This window comes from Pteropus medius, unplaced genomic scaffold, assembly GCF_902729225.1.
Source record: "Pteropus medius unplaced genomic scaffold, Ma_sr-lr_union100, whole genome shotgun sequence".
NCBI lineage: Eukaryota > Metazoa > Chordata > Mammalia > Chiroptera > Pteropodidae > Pteropus > Pteropus medius.
Window position 1 is genome coordinate 637414 of NW_024355526.1, and position 14929 is coordinate 652342.

Here is a 14929-nt window from a genome sequence, read left to right on the forward strand (position 1 = left end):
GGAGGGAGGGGCGGTGGCTGGGGGCGTGGCCCGCGCGGCGTGGGCGTGGTCTGGGCGGGTGTGGCTGGCTGGCTGGAGGCCCCGCCTCAGGGGCTCTTTTCCTGTCTTGATATAAAGGAGGGCCCTTCGTACAGCTAGAGGCCCCAGAGTGGGTCTGGGGGGAACTCCTTGTTACTGTGCCTGGGCTGCGATCAGCCCTCTTGGGTGTCCTGGGGTGCCCCACCTTGCCCTTCCCAATGGAGGAAGCCAACCCTGACCCCTGCAGCGCTGCCGGCCTGCCCTCTGGTGGATGTCCCCTGCCTGTCCCCAACGGGCCTGGGCTGTCCTCGGTGCCACAGGGCATAAACTGCCCCAGTCCCCGCTGGCACAGCTCGGCAGCTCCTTTGCCCACTGGTCCCTGCCCAGGGCGTCCTCAAGCAGAGCAGCAGGAGTCCGCCGGACACCGCAGGGGTTGGGATGGGCACGTCCTAATGTCCGAGCAGCAGCCCAGGCTGTGGGCTCTGGCCCTGGCTCCGCCGTGTCCGGGCCAGCCGACCAAGTGACTCCATCCAGCTGTGCCTCAGTGTCCCCACTGGTCACCCTGGGAACAGCGCCTGGAAGGGACAAGGGCACAGCTCGTGCCCCCTGAGGGGGACGCGTCCCTGTCCACCCGTGTACTCAGAACACGGCTGGCGGCCCACTCCCGTGCTGGCGCCGAGGGCACACAGACCAGGCCGGAGTGGGCCCCCTCTGCCCTTATGCCTGTGCCTTCTGCAGCGGCTATCCGCTCAGCCTGGGGCCAGCCTGACTTCCCGTGAGCCCTGCCCCATGCGTGCACACCTGTAGCCCTGCCTCCCTGTGTCCTGCCCCTGGCTCTGCCCCTGGAGGCTCTGTGACCTTGGCCAGGCAGCCACCCTCCCTGAGCCCCAGTGTCCACAGTCTTGGGAGGGTGGCCAGGACTTATGCTGGACGCGGCCAGGAGGAGTCAGTGCTTGGGAAACCACACACAGGGTCGCACACTCAGGCACTTCGTAAACAGTCACTCATTCCACTTCCCTATTAAGCATCTACTATGTGCTAAGTGCTCCATGCTCAAGCTCTAGGGGCACATCAGTGACCAAAACAGGCAAAGACGGCAGCAAATCATGTGTCAAACAGGTAAATCACGTGTCCCAAGTGCTTTGGCGGAAAGGAAGGTAGGGGGGCAGGTTAGGGACGGTGAGAGAGGCAGGACGTAGACACTCGCAGCGTGGCGGGCTCCTGGAGGCCACCGTCTCAGTCAGCTCGGGCTGCACAGCAAACGCCGTGGACCGGTGGCTGAGACACGCCCTGTCCCGGTTCGGGGCTGGGAGTCTGGGCAGCGGGGTCTGGTTGGGGTAGTCCTTCTGGCCAGCAGACGGGGTGCATGGGGTGTGGGTGGAAGAGAGCGAGCTCCCTGGTCCCTTCCCGTAAGGGCACTGATTTCGGCACAGGGCCTGCCCACCCTCATGGCCCCGGCCAACCCTCAACACCTCCTGAGGCCCCAACTCCTAACACTGCCCCCTTGGGGTTTGGGCATCAACATATGACACAAACAGTGACTTTTGAGCAAAGACTTGGAGGAGGGGAGGGAGCAAGCCACGAGCCTAAGTGGAGGGACATCCCCGACAGAGGAACCAGCCCTGCAGAGGCCCCAGGCAGGCGTGAGCCTGGCCCACGGGGACAGCAAAAGCGTTGGGGTCGGGGCTGAGGGGCAGAGCCGGGTCAGGCGGGACCTCGTGGGCCCTTGCGTAAGCCCCCACCACACGCCGCTGGGTGCCTACAGGGTCCACGGAGGAACAAGATCTAACCCAGATGCCACCGGCATCGCTGGCCCCGCGTGGGGAAAGGGCTTTGGGGGCAGGGCTGGGGCAGGGAGGCAGAAAACAGAGGAGACTCAGGTCCCAGTGGGTTGGGACAAGGCATCGCGATGCCTGGTGGGACAGAAATGATGGCAAGGGGGCCGGTCAGTCTGGGGCGGGGCTCAGGGCAGTCTGCAGAGCCTCCCCTCTTGGTGGGGGGATGGGAATTGAGCCAGTGGTGCCGGGGCCTGAATGCCCCAGTCAGGCAGCTCAGCCAAGGGTGCGGAAGACCTCTGCCTTCTCCAGACAGAGGGCGCATTCAGCCGGGCCCACGGGGCCTGCCGCCCTCGTCGGGGTGGCGTGAGGGGACCCGCCCAGGAGCTGGACACTGTGTGTCAGAGGGGCGTTTCAGCCTCTGCTTGGAGGGCCAACCGGGGCAGGAGCAGCCGTGTGGGGCTGGGGGCCCAGCGGACAAGGTGGGGAAACAGAGTCAGGCCTTAGGGTGTCAGGGGGCAGCCCAGGGATAGGCCCGCAGCCAGGCCCTGGCCGGCGATGGAGCAGGGCCTCCGCTGCCTGTGGTGAGTAGAGGGCCCTGGACAGAGGCCACACGTCCCACCAGCCGCTCAGCCGTGGGACGGAGACGTGCCCATCACTGCATGGGGGAGGGGGTGGGCGCTGCCCCCAAGCTGTGCGGTTTGCAGATGGACCGATGTTTCTTCCTAACGGGGTGGGCGGCAGCAGGGGACTCTGACCCCACTCTGCCTCGTCACTTTCAGCCTCACGACATGGAGTCAGGCTGTCCGCTCTGGGGCAGAGGCGGGCCGGGCGCCGACCACCACGCCACGGCGGCAGGGCCCTGCTCTAGGGTGGTCATGCGAGGGGTGGGAAGGGCAGCAATGGCCCTAAGTCCTGGACCCACACGGCCACCTGAGCACTTCCAGGGGTGGCCGCTGCCTCCTGGTCAGGCCGCTGCGACTGCCCCCACCCTGGGCTCCGTGACAGCAGCCAGGGACCAGTCCAAAGGACACTGCATCCCCACCCGAGGCCGTCTCACTTCTCGGCTTCTGGAGAGCAGGGGGCAGGAGGCCAGACAGGGAGAAGGCACGGCTGCCCATGCCATCTCTTCCCACCTGCCCAGTCCTCGTGGGGCCCCGGACACTGGGTTTGGGCTGGTCTGAATGACTGACCACCGCCCTCCCTCTGGGGACTGTGCCCAGGGCAGGGAGTGTGGGCCCAGGTCTGGGTCAGGGAGCCATGCCGAGGGCAGGCCGTGTGGGAGGGGGTCTGGGTCAAGCTGCCACGCCACCCACCGCGCAGCTGGGCTTCATGAGTGGGCAGGAAGAGCTGGGTCTAGGACTTGGAAGCTGGACCTTATGGGGGGGCAGACGCCAAAGCCAGACCCCGTAGGCCCCTGGTGGGTCCATCCCGTTTCGATGCCTGACCACCCGTCCAGTCAGGACATGCAGATCCGGGGCACACTGAGATTGCTCCACGTAGGGGGGAGACGCCCATCTTGGCCCCCCGGGGGCAGGCTGGTTGATGGCCCTCGGCACCCCAGAGGGCCCCGGGCTATGCCAGCCGACCTGGAGGCCAGGAGTCGGCGCCAGCTGACCAAGCTGCTGAATTCCAGGGGCCAGGCCCAAGAGGACGCAGCGGCTGAGCGCAGAGACCTGGGACCTGCTGAGGCTCCCGCTGGAGCAGGTGAGTGGGGGCGGGGCGGGCGGCCAGGGGCTCGGGGGACCTCAGCGGCGTGGCTAACAAAGCGGCCACAGTGTTGGCTGAGCTGCCAGCGTTCCCGTCCACGGCACGTCCCCTGCCATGAGAGACAGATGTGCCCTCTGCCTGCAGAGGGGCCCCCGAGAGGCCTTGGAGCACCAGTGCCTGCTCCCTCCCACTCGCTTCGGGGTCCTGCCGGCCGTGTCCCCCCGGGGACAAGCCACAGTCATTACACATTGCAGACTCCTGTGTCCCTGCCCAGCCATGACCCCAGTGTCCTCGCCGGCCCCTCCTCCTAGCTGCTCCTTCCTACTCAGACTCTGCCCTGGGCCCACTCTACCTGCCAGGGGTGCCGCATGCCCTGGGGCTATGGCCTAATCCCACCAGGCCTCCGGCTGCTACAGTGGAGACTGGGGGCCTGGTCACCCACAGCCACGCGTTGCTGAGTGTGGGAAGGTCGACATTTGTGGGGTCAGATGCCCCACTGGAGCTCCTCTGGCACCCACCCTGTCTCCCCCTGCCCCCAGGCCCTGGGGCCTTGGCTGGCCCTCTCTTCCTCCTCCCCCGGGCCAGAGTGTCAATGTGTGTCTGTGAAATGGGGGTGACTGTACCTGCCCGGCCCCCCTCAGGGCCCTGGGATGGGGAGCATCGGTGTGGAACTGTGGGTGGCCCCCACCCACGCCCGGCCTTCCTCCCTGTCCCCAGGAGCAGAATGGAGACAGCCATCACTCTGGGCACTGGCGGGGGCAGGGCAGGGACTTGCTCCCCGCCCCAGTGAGGAGCAGGAAGGGCCAGGAAGGGCCGGACACCGCTGAGAGAAGGCCCCGGGAGGGCAGCCACTCCCCGCTGGACAGCGCAGACGTCCGGGTGCAGGTGCCTCGCACGGTGGGCCACTGACCCTTGAGCTGCGACGGGGAGCCCTGGGAGGGACCTGGGAGACCACTCCAGGAGGCAGAGGTCACGGCCCTGGCTGTGCCCAGGACCCGGTGGGCACCGGGCCTGCGGGCAGTCCAGGACACCCAGTGCAGGCACAGTGTGTGATTGTCAGCTGGTCGGACAGCTCAGGTGGTGGCAGCTCGGGTCCCTGGGCCGGGCCCCAGGCCCCGTCCTCGGACAGGTCAGCACACAGAGGTAGACTAACGGATGGGGGCTGGGCGGACCGATGGATGGGGGACCGATGGACTGGTGGTTAGGTGGATGGACAAATGGAGGACAGGGGCCAGGCCTCTTACTACCTGGCAGGTGTCCCACTGTGCCCAGCAGCCTGGGCTGGCCTTTCTAGGCTCGTGGGAGCTGGTCGGGGGTCAGAGGTCAGCCTGGAGCCAGCGTGCAGAACACTTGGCCCCAGCATCCATGAATCAGTCTAAAAACCTCCCCTCCGAGGGCTCGGTCACGCGGGACCCTTCCCCACATGCTCTCTTCCCCACAAGCCGGGGGTCTCTGCCTCTGCTAATCCCATTTGACCTCATGCTGCCCACCTGGTGGGGAGGAGGGAGGAGGCACCAGAGGGGGTCCCATGGGGGGAGGGCCACAGTCAGGCCATGCGGGTTCTCAGGGTGAGCCCAGACAGAAGGGGCCTGGCGGGGAAAGCCCCCCGCTCCCCGCCGCCCGTGCCGGACGCTGGGGAGCTGCCTAGCAGGAAGGGCCTTTGCGGGGTGGGGCAGTGGTGGGTGGAGCCTGGCTGTGCCCAGGGCCCTGGCGGCCCCAGCTTCTCCGCCCAGGGACCGCATTTAGCAGGTGACAGTGCCGGCTGCACCCACCATTTTTCATTCTGTGAAAGGCTGAGTGAGGCAGGGGGTAGAGACTGCACCCCAGCCACCCAGGCCCACGGCGGGGAGAGCAGAGCAACTTGCGTTTTGGAATCCCTGCACCCCTAACTACACCGGCCTCCCCCACGATGGCCGTTTGCGAAGTTTCCCTGAAAAGGCCACCAGGACAAAGCTGTGCACCCCACCTCCCGTCCTGGGGGGTCTCAGAGCTCTCCCCGTGCCGGCCGGGCTGACCCCGTGTGGAGTGTCGCCCGGCCAAGCCCCTCTGGCTGCTGTCCCGGGCACCTCCTCCGGACGGAGACAGCGGCCGACACTCAGGCTTTTCACGTGCAGTGCAGCCCCAAGAGGGGAAACCGAGGCACAGGTGGCAAAGAAGCTGGCCGAAGGCCTCCAGCTAGACAGTGGAGCTAGGGTCACCCTCTGGCCCCCGCAGCTGGCCCCTGTGGAGAGCCTGGTGGGGCTTCGGGCCGTGCCAGTGCCCCTGGAGGAAGCCCTCCGGCCGAGTGCTGACCGCAGTGGCGGGCCCTGCTGCCCGGCAGGAGGCAGCCTCGGAGGGCCGGGCCTGGGCTGCGGGCGGGGGCCCCCTCCCCAGGGCTCGAGCTCGTGTGGAGGGAGCAGGACAGAGAGGGCCCTGAGAGGGACGTTCAGGGGTCCCCCATCCTGCCCTCACCTCTCCTGCCGGGGCTCACAGCCGCTCCCCCAGGGCCGGTCATGGTATGAGAGGCTGGGGCGCTACCTGAGCCGGCTAGAGCCGGGGCTGCACGGGCCTCCAGAGCAGGAGAGGGACACTGAGGCAGGCGGCGTGAGGCCACGGGGCCTGGGCCTGGGCCTGGGGCTGGGCAGAGGCCAGGGGCCGCTGCGTGGGGAGGGGGCCGTGCGGGGCGCTGAGGACGCCAGGCCCAGCATGGGAGGGCTCCTCTCTCCAGCTCCCACCAAGCTGCGGCAGCCCCGGCTCAGCGGGGGAGGCTCGGAATCAGAATCGGGCTGAGGAGAGGGGGCCTCCCACGGCCCGGAGAAGGAAGCCGGGGGCCTGGTGTCAGAGTGGGAAGCTCACGCCACACAGGTTCCCATCCCCCTTGGCCCTCGGCGTGACAGCCGCCGGCCCCGAGCCAGCAGCACAGAGCGCGCTCAGGAAACCCAGCTCTGATGTTTACGGAGTGCGCTGTGCGCGTGTGTCTGTGTGTGTGTCTGTGAGTGAGTGTGTGCGTGTGTGAGTGATGGAGTGCGGGTGGGTGGGGATGGGGAGGGGCCCTCAATCCGGTCCTATTTAAGAAGCCAGCTCGCGGGGCCCTGTTGGTCTCAGCAGCGGGGTGGCACTGGGCGCCACGGGCAGGGTGGTGGCACAGGCACCTTGGCATCCCGCCTGGGGTCCACGTGGCCGAGCATCCCGGCCAGCCCCTGGAGGCTGCTGCTGTAGGAGCTGCGGATCCGGCGTGAGTGTGGGGCTCCCAGCACAGAGGGAGGCTCGGGGAGCACCTGGGCCCGTGCAAGGCTGGACTCAGGCAGAGCTCTTCTCCTGGGGGCCGTGCAGCTACCCCAGGGGTGGGGACGGAGAGGTTTGTCCAGGGCCCTGTGTGGGGTGAGTTCTGAGTTCGAACGTGTTCTGCGTGGCCCCTGCCCTCGGTCCTGGGCAGCCCCAGGCCCATGGTGGACACAGTTCTGAGGAGCTGGCCTGGGGGTGGGGAGTGTGTGGGAGGGTGAGGCCTGAGGAGGCCCTCTGAGACCTCCAGATGGAAGATGAAGCCTGGGTTTGGGGCAGAGGAGAGAATGGGGCTCGGGGGTGTCTTGCTGGGGCCTGGAGGGTGTCGGGGGTAAGGGTGCAGGGCCTTGGAACTTTCCAGAGCCTTGCCGTGTGCACCTGTGGCCCCTGCACCCCACGAGGCCAGGGTCGGCTCCCCTCGGGTGGCTCAGGCCCGAGGAGCAGGGCTGCCAGCCCCAGCCTCGGCTGGAGATGGGCTCTGGCTCCGGCCTCAGGGGCCTCTCTGCACAGCAGTGGGGGGCCCTCCGCCCAGCCCCAGCCACAGTGCTGATGCGCCTGTGAGAGGCCTCGGGACAAACCCCGCTTTCCTTTAGGTGTGTCCCCTGAGCCCCGAGTTCAGCCCAGGGGAGGCTGGAGGAGTGTCGGGGTCACCTTTGTCACGGGAAGGGCCTGGCCCCATTTGCCTGGCCTGGAGCCCACCTGGGAGGCCCCGCCGTCTCCGACGAGGCCCTGGCCCGGGCCCCTCTGGGCCCCTCTGGGCAGCTGTCGCTCCCCTCCAGGCTCTGTGGGGCTGGGGGGGAGGCGGGTTGCAGGAGAGCAGAGCATTGAAGGAGGTTCTTGAACTCCCCCGAGCCTTGACTCTGGGCCTGCCCTGTGGGTAGGCGCAGGGAGGGGAACCCAAGCGCCCGGAGCCCTGGAAGGGGGAAGGGCCTCTGTCCTCCAGGCTGCCACCTGCCAGCATGGCCTACAGCACAGGACAGCGGGACCAGCTGCCCACAGCCCCCTGCGTGCTCCGGGAGGCCAGGCTGGTCCGCTCCGGGGTGGGGGTGGGGTCTCAGCAGCCCCTTGCTACTTTGACCTTGGAAGGCTGTGCTGGCTCCGTGCCCTGGCCCCCTCTGAAAGAGGCTGGCGATGCGGTATCTCGAGCTCAGGAGTCATACACGTCGGGCGGCACTGGCACCCAATGGGTGACACCTTTGCTGCTGTGGTCTGTGAGCCCAGCTCTGAGCAGGCCCCGAGGGGGCTAAGAGGTGCATGGGCCGGGTCTGGGCAGGGGGCCTGGTTTCTGAGGGGCAGTGGATGGGGCACCAGTTCGTAGCCAGAGCATCCACCTGTCAGCCCTCAGGTCCCTGGACCAGGGCAGGGGTGTCGGCCCACTCTGGCCCTGCCCTCTGGGGCGGCCCGACAGAGCCCGCCCTCCAGCCGCCCCTCGTGTGGATGCATAAACGGAGGCCCAGCGTGGGGGTGGGCTTGCCAAGGTCACCCTGCCAGTTGGCACTCAGCCAAGTCTGATGACCTGGTCTCACGTCACACCCCAGCACTCTCCCTCCCCTACAGACTGTGGCCCCTCCAAGGACCTCCCACCCTTCCCGCCTGATCCCACCAGTGGGACTTCCCCAGGCCCAGCAGGTCCCTCTAGGGTCAGCCATCTGCAATGCCCAGCCGCCCACCTGCCATGCTCAGCCGCCCAGAGCAGACCCTGGGCCTCCAGGCTCGCCTCTCGGCCAGCATACCGGGGGAGGGGCGAGTGGATATTAGCACTTCCTCTGTGGCCTGAGTAGCCCACACCCAGGGTCCTGACTTCCCCATATCCGCTGTCCTCTGCGCCTGTCCACCAGTCCAGGACCTTAGGAAAATTTTGCCCAGACCCCACCAGGGGTGGGACTGTGGTGGATCATGGGAGCCCTCACCTCCCCCAACTTGGGCGCCTTGTCTCTGGTGATATGACCTGGCACTGACCACTGCGAGTATGCACAACGGCCGGCAAAGTGCCCTGCCTGCCAGGGGTCGAGTTGCTGGTTTGCCCGCTCCCTTTTTGCTCACTCGTTTGTCGGTCAGCGGCACTGGTGAGGTGCACAGGCACAGGTGGGGCTCACTGCGGAGGCTGACAGAGGGAGGGGAGGCCCCGGGGGCAGGGACCCCCACAGCCGGCAAGTAGTGGTGACCTGTGAACTGGGCTGTGCAGGTGGGGTTGGGGGGCAGCGTGTGGGCAGCGGCATGTCTGAGAGAATGAGGGGGCCAGGTGGGGGTGGTGCTGGGAGGAGGGGGAAGGGCAGGCGGGGGCGCAGGTTTGGGGCAGGGTGGCTAGCGGAAGCGGGAAAGTCGGTGGATGAGGGTCGTGACCTTGGCCCGGGCTGAGCGGCCCCCTTGGTCACGTCTGGGGTCTGAGAGGGCAGTGGCTGGCTCTGTGGTCAGCGCTGTGGGCCCTCCTCCCCAGAGCCTCCCTCGGGCCCTGTCGTCCGACGAGGAGTGCTTCTTCGACCTGCTGAGCAAGTTCCAGGGCAGCCGCATGGACGACCAGCGCTGTCCCCTGGAAGAGGGTCAGCCCGGGGCAGCCGAGGCTACCGCGGCCCCCGCCTTGGAGCAGAGGATCGGTGAGCGCCCCCGCCAGGCTCCCGTAGGCCTCGAGGGGAGTGGGGCCCCCGGAGCCCCTGCTCCTGAGGGCGGTGGGCACCAGCTGCAAAGTGCCCCCTGTCACCACGAGCTCTTCGCCCCCGCCTCGCCCAGAGCCGCATCCTGGGGAACGTGTCATCATCTTGCCCGCCCTCCGGAACGCAGTGTCAGGCTCATCAGCCTCGGGGTGGGCGTGGGAGGGCAGGCTCTGCTCCCATCACCTCCTGGGGGGCGGGCGGGGGCGGGCAGGGACAGCTGGGAGCCCTTGACGGCTGGGGGGGGCCACGGGGGCGCCCTCCCCGGGCTCACCGCTGTCCCCCACAGCCCAGCCCTCGCTGACCGCCTCGCCGCAGACCGAGGACCTCTTCGACCTCATTGCCAGCTCCCAGAGCCGCCGGCTGGACGACCAGCGGGCCAGCGTGGGCAGCCTGCCGGGGCTGCGCATCACCCACAACAACCTGGGCCGCCTGCGTGGTGACGGGGACCCCCAGGAGCCAGGGGACGAGTTCTTCAACATGCTCATTAAGTGCCAGGTAGGCTGCAGGGAGGGTGGGCGCCTGGACCCCGGCCCGCCCCCGCCTTCTGTAGTGGAGGCTCCTGGCCAGTTCCTCAGTGGGGGGCAGAGGAACGGCCAGCTGGCTCCGCAGGTGTCACTGAGCGCCCATGGGTGGTCAGACCTGGGGCCTTCTTCCTGGGACCCTGAAAAGGCCACCCAGGACGTTCTCAGGTCAGCTGTCCCCTGCAGCGCAAGAGCTCAGAGCCCGCGGGCCACCAGGCCTCCAAGGCCCCGACCTCGGGGGTCCCTCCAGCCTCCCACCTCTGGACTGGGAGAGCCAGGGGCCAGACAGCACCCCCAGAGTGGGGAGAGCGGGGCGTCTAGCCAGGCGGAAGTGCAGGCGTGGTTTCGGGGTCCAGCAAGCCCCAGTGAGGGGGGGGGCAGCAGCATGGCCACCCTGCAGAAGCCAGGGATTGGCAGACGTGACGTTCGTCCCCACAGAGGAGAGGAAGGCACAGCCCCGGGGGAGCCCGAGAAGCCTCAAACCCGGCCCCTGCCGAGCCGTCCCGAGCCCCCCGAGCCCATGCACGCAGGCTCCGGCAGCTGCGCCTGCTCCCCACCCTCCTGCTCCAGAGCCTGCGGAGGAGCCCCAACACCGCCGGCCACCGGCCCCGCTGCCCACCAGCCCCGGCCCCTGACGCGGCGGGCGTCCCGGGGGCCTCTGCCCATCCCAGGGGCTCGTGACCACATCACTGGCGGGGGACCTGGGCAGGCCTGGGAGGGCGTGCCCACAGCTCCGTCCCCCAGCCCGGCTCGTCCCGTGCCCAGTGGCTACCCGCTCTCCCGGGCGGGCTGCTTGGGGCCGGGCTCCCAGTGCTGCCCCCGGAGCTGGTGCCCCACAGATCCCAGGAGGCCCGAGGCAGCCTGGCCCACACTTCTGAGCTGGCACTGCTGCTGGACAGCCGCCCCTGCCTCGGGCTTGTCTGCAGGGCCACTGGCCATGGGGCCCAGGTGCTGGGAGGGCGAGGCTGCCGACCAGCTGTCCGTGTCTGCCCAGTCCTCCAGAATCGATGACCAGCGCTGCCCACCCCCCGACGGCGTGCCCCGCGGCCCCACCGTGCCGGACGAGGACTTCTTCAGCCTCATCCAGAGGGTGCAGGCCAAGCGGATGGACGAGCAGCGGGTGGACCTCGCCGGGAGCCCCGAGCAGGACGTGGGCGGGCCCCCGGAGCCCCGGCAACAGTGCCAGCCGGGCACCAGCTAAGGCCTCGCCCCCATGGCCGGGCCTGCCCCGCCCCCACTCCTGGACACAGTGGGGGGACTCACAACAGTCCAGGACGCCCACAGTCCCCCAGAAGCCGAATCCTCCCAGGGCCGTGGCTGAGGGCAGGCTCTGAGCCCCCCGCCCTTCCCACTGAGCTGGATGTTGGCCTGCCACCCGCACAGTGTCCCCCTGCCCAGGGTGACAGGCTCGGGCCAGGGCTGCCCATGTGGGGTGGGGCTTATCCTGCCCGGAGCCAGCCCCCACATGGTACACGGCTCACTGCAGCCCTGCCCTGCCCCAGCCTGGGCCTGCAGCATGTCGGCCCAGACCCCGGTGCTGTCCAGACCCTCCGTGACCTGTCCCTTCCCCGTGCCCACTCCGTCCTGCCCAGCCAAATGTGAAAACCCTGCTGCCTGCCCCACACCCCAAAAGGTTCTCTGGGGGCCACCAGTGACACAGGCGTCCCTGTCCCCCCAGAGCTGGTCCCCGGATGGCCCGGCAGACATGCTCGCCCCAGTCCCGGCTTCTCACCCCCCAGACGGTCCCCCTCCCTCCTGCCCAGGCTGAGGGAGGAGCAGGAAGGTGTCACAGAAAGCCTAGAGCCCGATGTCCCCACAGAGCCCCCGGCCCTGGCACTTTAGCCCCCAGCCCCATGCAGTGCTGAAGAGGCAAGTGTCCTGGGGGGCGGGATGGGGGTAGGCAGCGACCGAGCCCTGAAGCCCAGCAACAAGCAGGACTAGCCAGTGGCCCAGTCTGCTCCTGACCACGCCAGCCCTGTGGCCGTGGGGGAGGTGGGGGCAGCAAAGCTGGGGGGCTTACTTCGGCCCACCCTTCGGTACAGCCTAGGAGCCCTGGGTGGGCAGGTGGGGCTCGGTGTGGGGACACCCCGGGGCCGGTCCGGAGGCGTGGGCTCAGACGCCGGCGCACAGGCTTCTGCTCAGCCGAGTACTTGAATGTACACGCATATTTATTGCTCTCTCATGTTTGCCATGTCGTCTGTGGGTCCTTTCCAACCCAGAAGGTACATCTGTTTTTCTGTTTTTTTCCGGAAAAAAATAAAGTCTGCCAAGTGAATGCTGTCGTGTTGGGATCAGTGCTGCGAGGTGGGGGGGTCCTTCGGGAGGCCCAGGTGACTGAGCTCACCTGGATGAGTAAGCCCGGCCAGTGCAGAGGGCCTGGGGCTCTGGGGCCCACACAGGTTGTCCTGGAGACATCTGGGGCCGGGGGGCCCTGCTGGGTTTGTCAGTGAGGGGACTGGAGCTCAGGTTGAGGGGTACCCCAGGGACGCAGAGCCAGCAAGGAGCTGCAGCCAGAGCCTGTGTCCCCCAAGCCTGGCCTTCACCCCATGTGCCCCTCAGGGTGGGTCAGTCAGGAGCCAGCGGGGCAAAGGCTCTGACACCGGGACGCAGGAGCCGCTGGGACGAGCCACTCTCCCCTTGGCCTCCCCACCCTGTCACCTCCCACGGCCGTCCACGCAGCCTCTTGTGGGCCACGCCTGCCCCGGGCCCTCACCTGGAAGGCTTCGTACCAGGAGGCCGGTGCCAGCGGGCCCACACAGCGAAGGAGCTGGGAGCCTCGGCGCATGCCCCATGTGGGGCTCACATCTAGGGGGCACAGGAGTGCGGGCAGTTGGGGTGTGTGCCAGCAAGGCCACCCCCACAAACACCCAATGCCCTGCTGGAAAGCCTACTGCCTCCCCACTCACAGGAGGGGGCTCTGGCCGGAGGCTGATAGAAACTGGGGGTGGCCTGCTCCTGGTCTGCATCTCTGGGCCTAAGACATGCTGTGGCCCCTGGGCACCAGGGGCCTCAGGCCAGGACAATTGCAGTCGACTCATGTGCTGAGACACCCGCCTTGGTCTGCTCAGGGCCCACGCCGGGAGAGACGCGTTCGGGCTCCCTGGACTTCAGAGGGGGACAGATGACCCCAAAGGGGGCAGGAATCTATGAGGCAGAAGCCGAGGGCCCATCCACTGGGAGCCGGGGTAGGCTGACCAGTGGGTGCAGGAGTGGACAGGAGACTTCCATTCCGGAAACGGTGGCCAGGAAATGCGCATCGCCCCTCACAGCCCCCGCCACGGAAAGGCTGTGTGTGTCCCTGAAGAAAATGCTACATGTGTGTGTCTCCCCACGGGAAATGCTACGTGCGTGTCCCCGTGGGAAATGCTACGTGTGTGTCCCCGCAGAAAATGCTATGTGCGTGTCCCCATGGGAAATGCTACGTGCGTGTCCCTACAGGAAATGCTGTGTGTCTCCGCGGGAAATGCTACATGTGTGCATGTCCCCGCGGGAAATGCTGTGTGTCCCTGTGGGAAATGCTGTGTGTCCCTGCAGGAAATGCTGCACGTGTGTCCCGCAGGAAATGCTACGTGCGTATCTGTCTGCAGGAAATGATAACATGTGCATGTCCTGGCAGCGTCCAGAGCATCAGGACCATCAGGAATCACCCTGCCGAGCCCCTGACCTCACGAGTGCCCCAAGTCTTGTGCCCAGTACACCGTCTGTCCCCAGCACACCTATGGGTGCGGGCGCTAGGACCGCCAGGCCGAGCAGAGGGCAAGTGTGGCCCCTGGATTCGGGGGAAGCTGAGACAGGCCAGTCGCTGCTCCCCTGCCTCTCTCAGGGGGGCCCTGTAGGACTGCAGGGTGGGAGGCGCCCACAGACACGGCCACGGCCACGGCAGCACACCTGGTCACGTCGTGTGTGCAGAGGCGGCTGAGTCAGTGCACGTGGATGCATGGCAGGGGCTGGTGGCCTGGCTGGCAGTCAGGGCTGGGAGGAGGCTTGAGGAGGGGAGGGGGTGCAGGTGGGAAGGCCTCTGGCACCAGTCAATGCCCAGCAGAGACCCCACCCCACAAGGGGACCCGAACAACCAGGCAGCCAGGTGATGTCTACTGGCACTGCTACCCTGGTACCCACACAGCGGGTAGGCAGTAAGGTGGGCCCAGGCAGGTCTCCCCCTCTCCAAGGTGGCCTCGACATGCAGCTGCCAGCACTGGGCAGCTTGTCACATGGTGGGGCTCTGACGGCACCGGCCAGCCCCTGGGCGGCAAGGTGATTACGCGGGCCTCCTGCGCCCTGGGGGGACTACGTCATACCTGGACCCACACACTCTAGGATGCATGTGTCTTTCCAGTCCATGTCTCTGCCCAGGACCCTGGGCCACCTATAGCATGGAGGTGCAGTGGGCCTGTGGCATCACGCCCCAGACGCCGCTGGTGGTGGGCCCAACAGAATGGCCTGTGACGATGCAGCAGGGGAGGCAGCTCGGGGACAATGCCCCACGAACCAACAGCTGTCATAAGGCACTGTCCCCAGTAGGGTCTAGGAGCCAGGTGGAGGCAGGAGAGGCCCTCCCACCCTCCCCTGTCCCACCCACACCCCAGTCCCAACCTGCCGCCCCACACTGACTGGGAGGCGGGGTGGCAGGTTGGGACTGGGGTGTGGGTGGGACAGGGGAGGGTGCGAGCAGCTGAGGGAAGCTGGTCCAAAGGGGAAGGGCAGGCCCTGAGCACACCCCCGACATCCCTCGCCCCAGACAGTTCACAGTGCCCCAGAAACCCGTCCTCCACCACCGCGTCCTCCCGCAGCAGCCCCCATCCAGGTCAGCATGCCAAAGGCTCTGAGAAGTCCTGCAGGAAGTTGTCTGAAGATGTCTAAGCTGGCATTCTCTACCTAATGTTCCCAGACACACGACTCCCTAACCTGATGCATTGGAGAGGGTCCTGGACTGGGGCTGGGGGAGGAAATATAACAGGGCAGCCAGAAACCCGAAACGGCTGGGAGGCAGGGG

General features: G+C 67.5%; 1 protein-coding gene across 7 annotated transcripts in view; it reads left to right on the top strand.

The window, feature by feature from the left end:
* Nucleotides 1-12211, top strand: part of GPSM1 (G protein signaling modulator 1) — a 25779-nt gene extending 13568 nt beyond the window's left edge. For 2 of the 7 annotated variants that reach the window (XM_039858798.1, XM_039858802.1), the window contains exons 10-14: nucleotides 3430-3500; nucleotides 4221-4400; nucleotides 9202-9358; nucleotides 9702-9910; nucleotides 10931-12211. In XM_039858798.1, the coding sequence (XP_039714732.1) occupies nucleotides 3430-3500; nucleotides 4221-4400; nucleotides 9202-9358; nucleotides 9702-9910; nucleotides 10931-11137 (824 nt within the window). In that variant the 3' untranslated portion in view covers nucleotides 11138-12211. Of the gene's footprint in view, nucleotides 1-3429; nucleotides 3501-4220; nucleotides 4401-9201; nucleotides 9359-9701; nucleotides 9911-10374; nucleotides 10762-10930 lie in introns of those variants that run through there. The other 5 variants (XM_039858796.1, XM_039858797.1, XM_039858799.1 and 2 more) reach the window with 5 other exon arrangements.
* Nucleotides 12212-14929: the final 2718 nt, after the last annotated feature.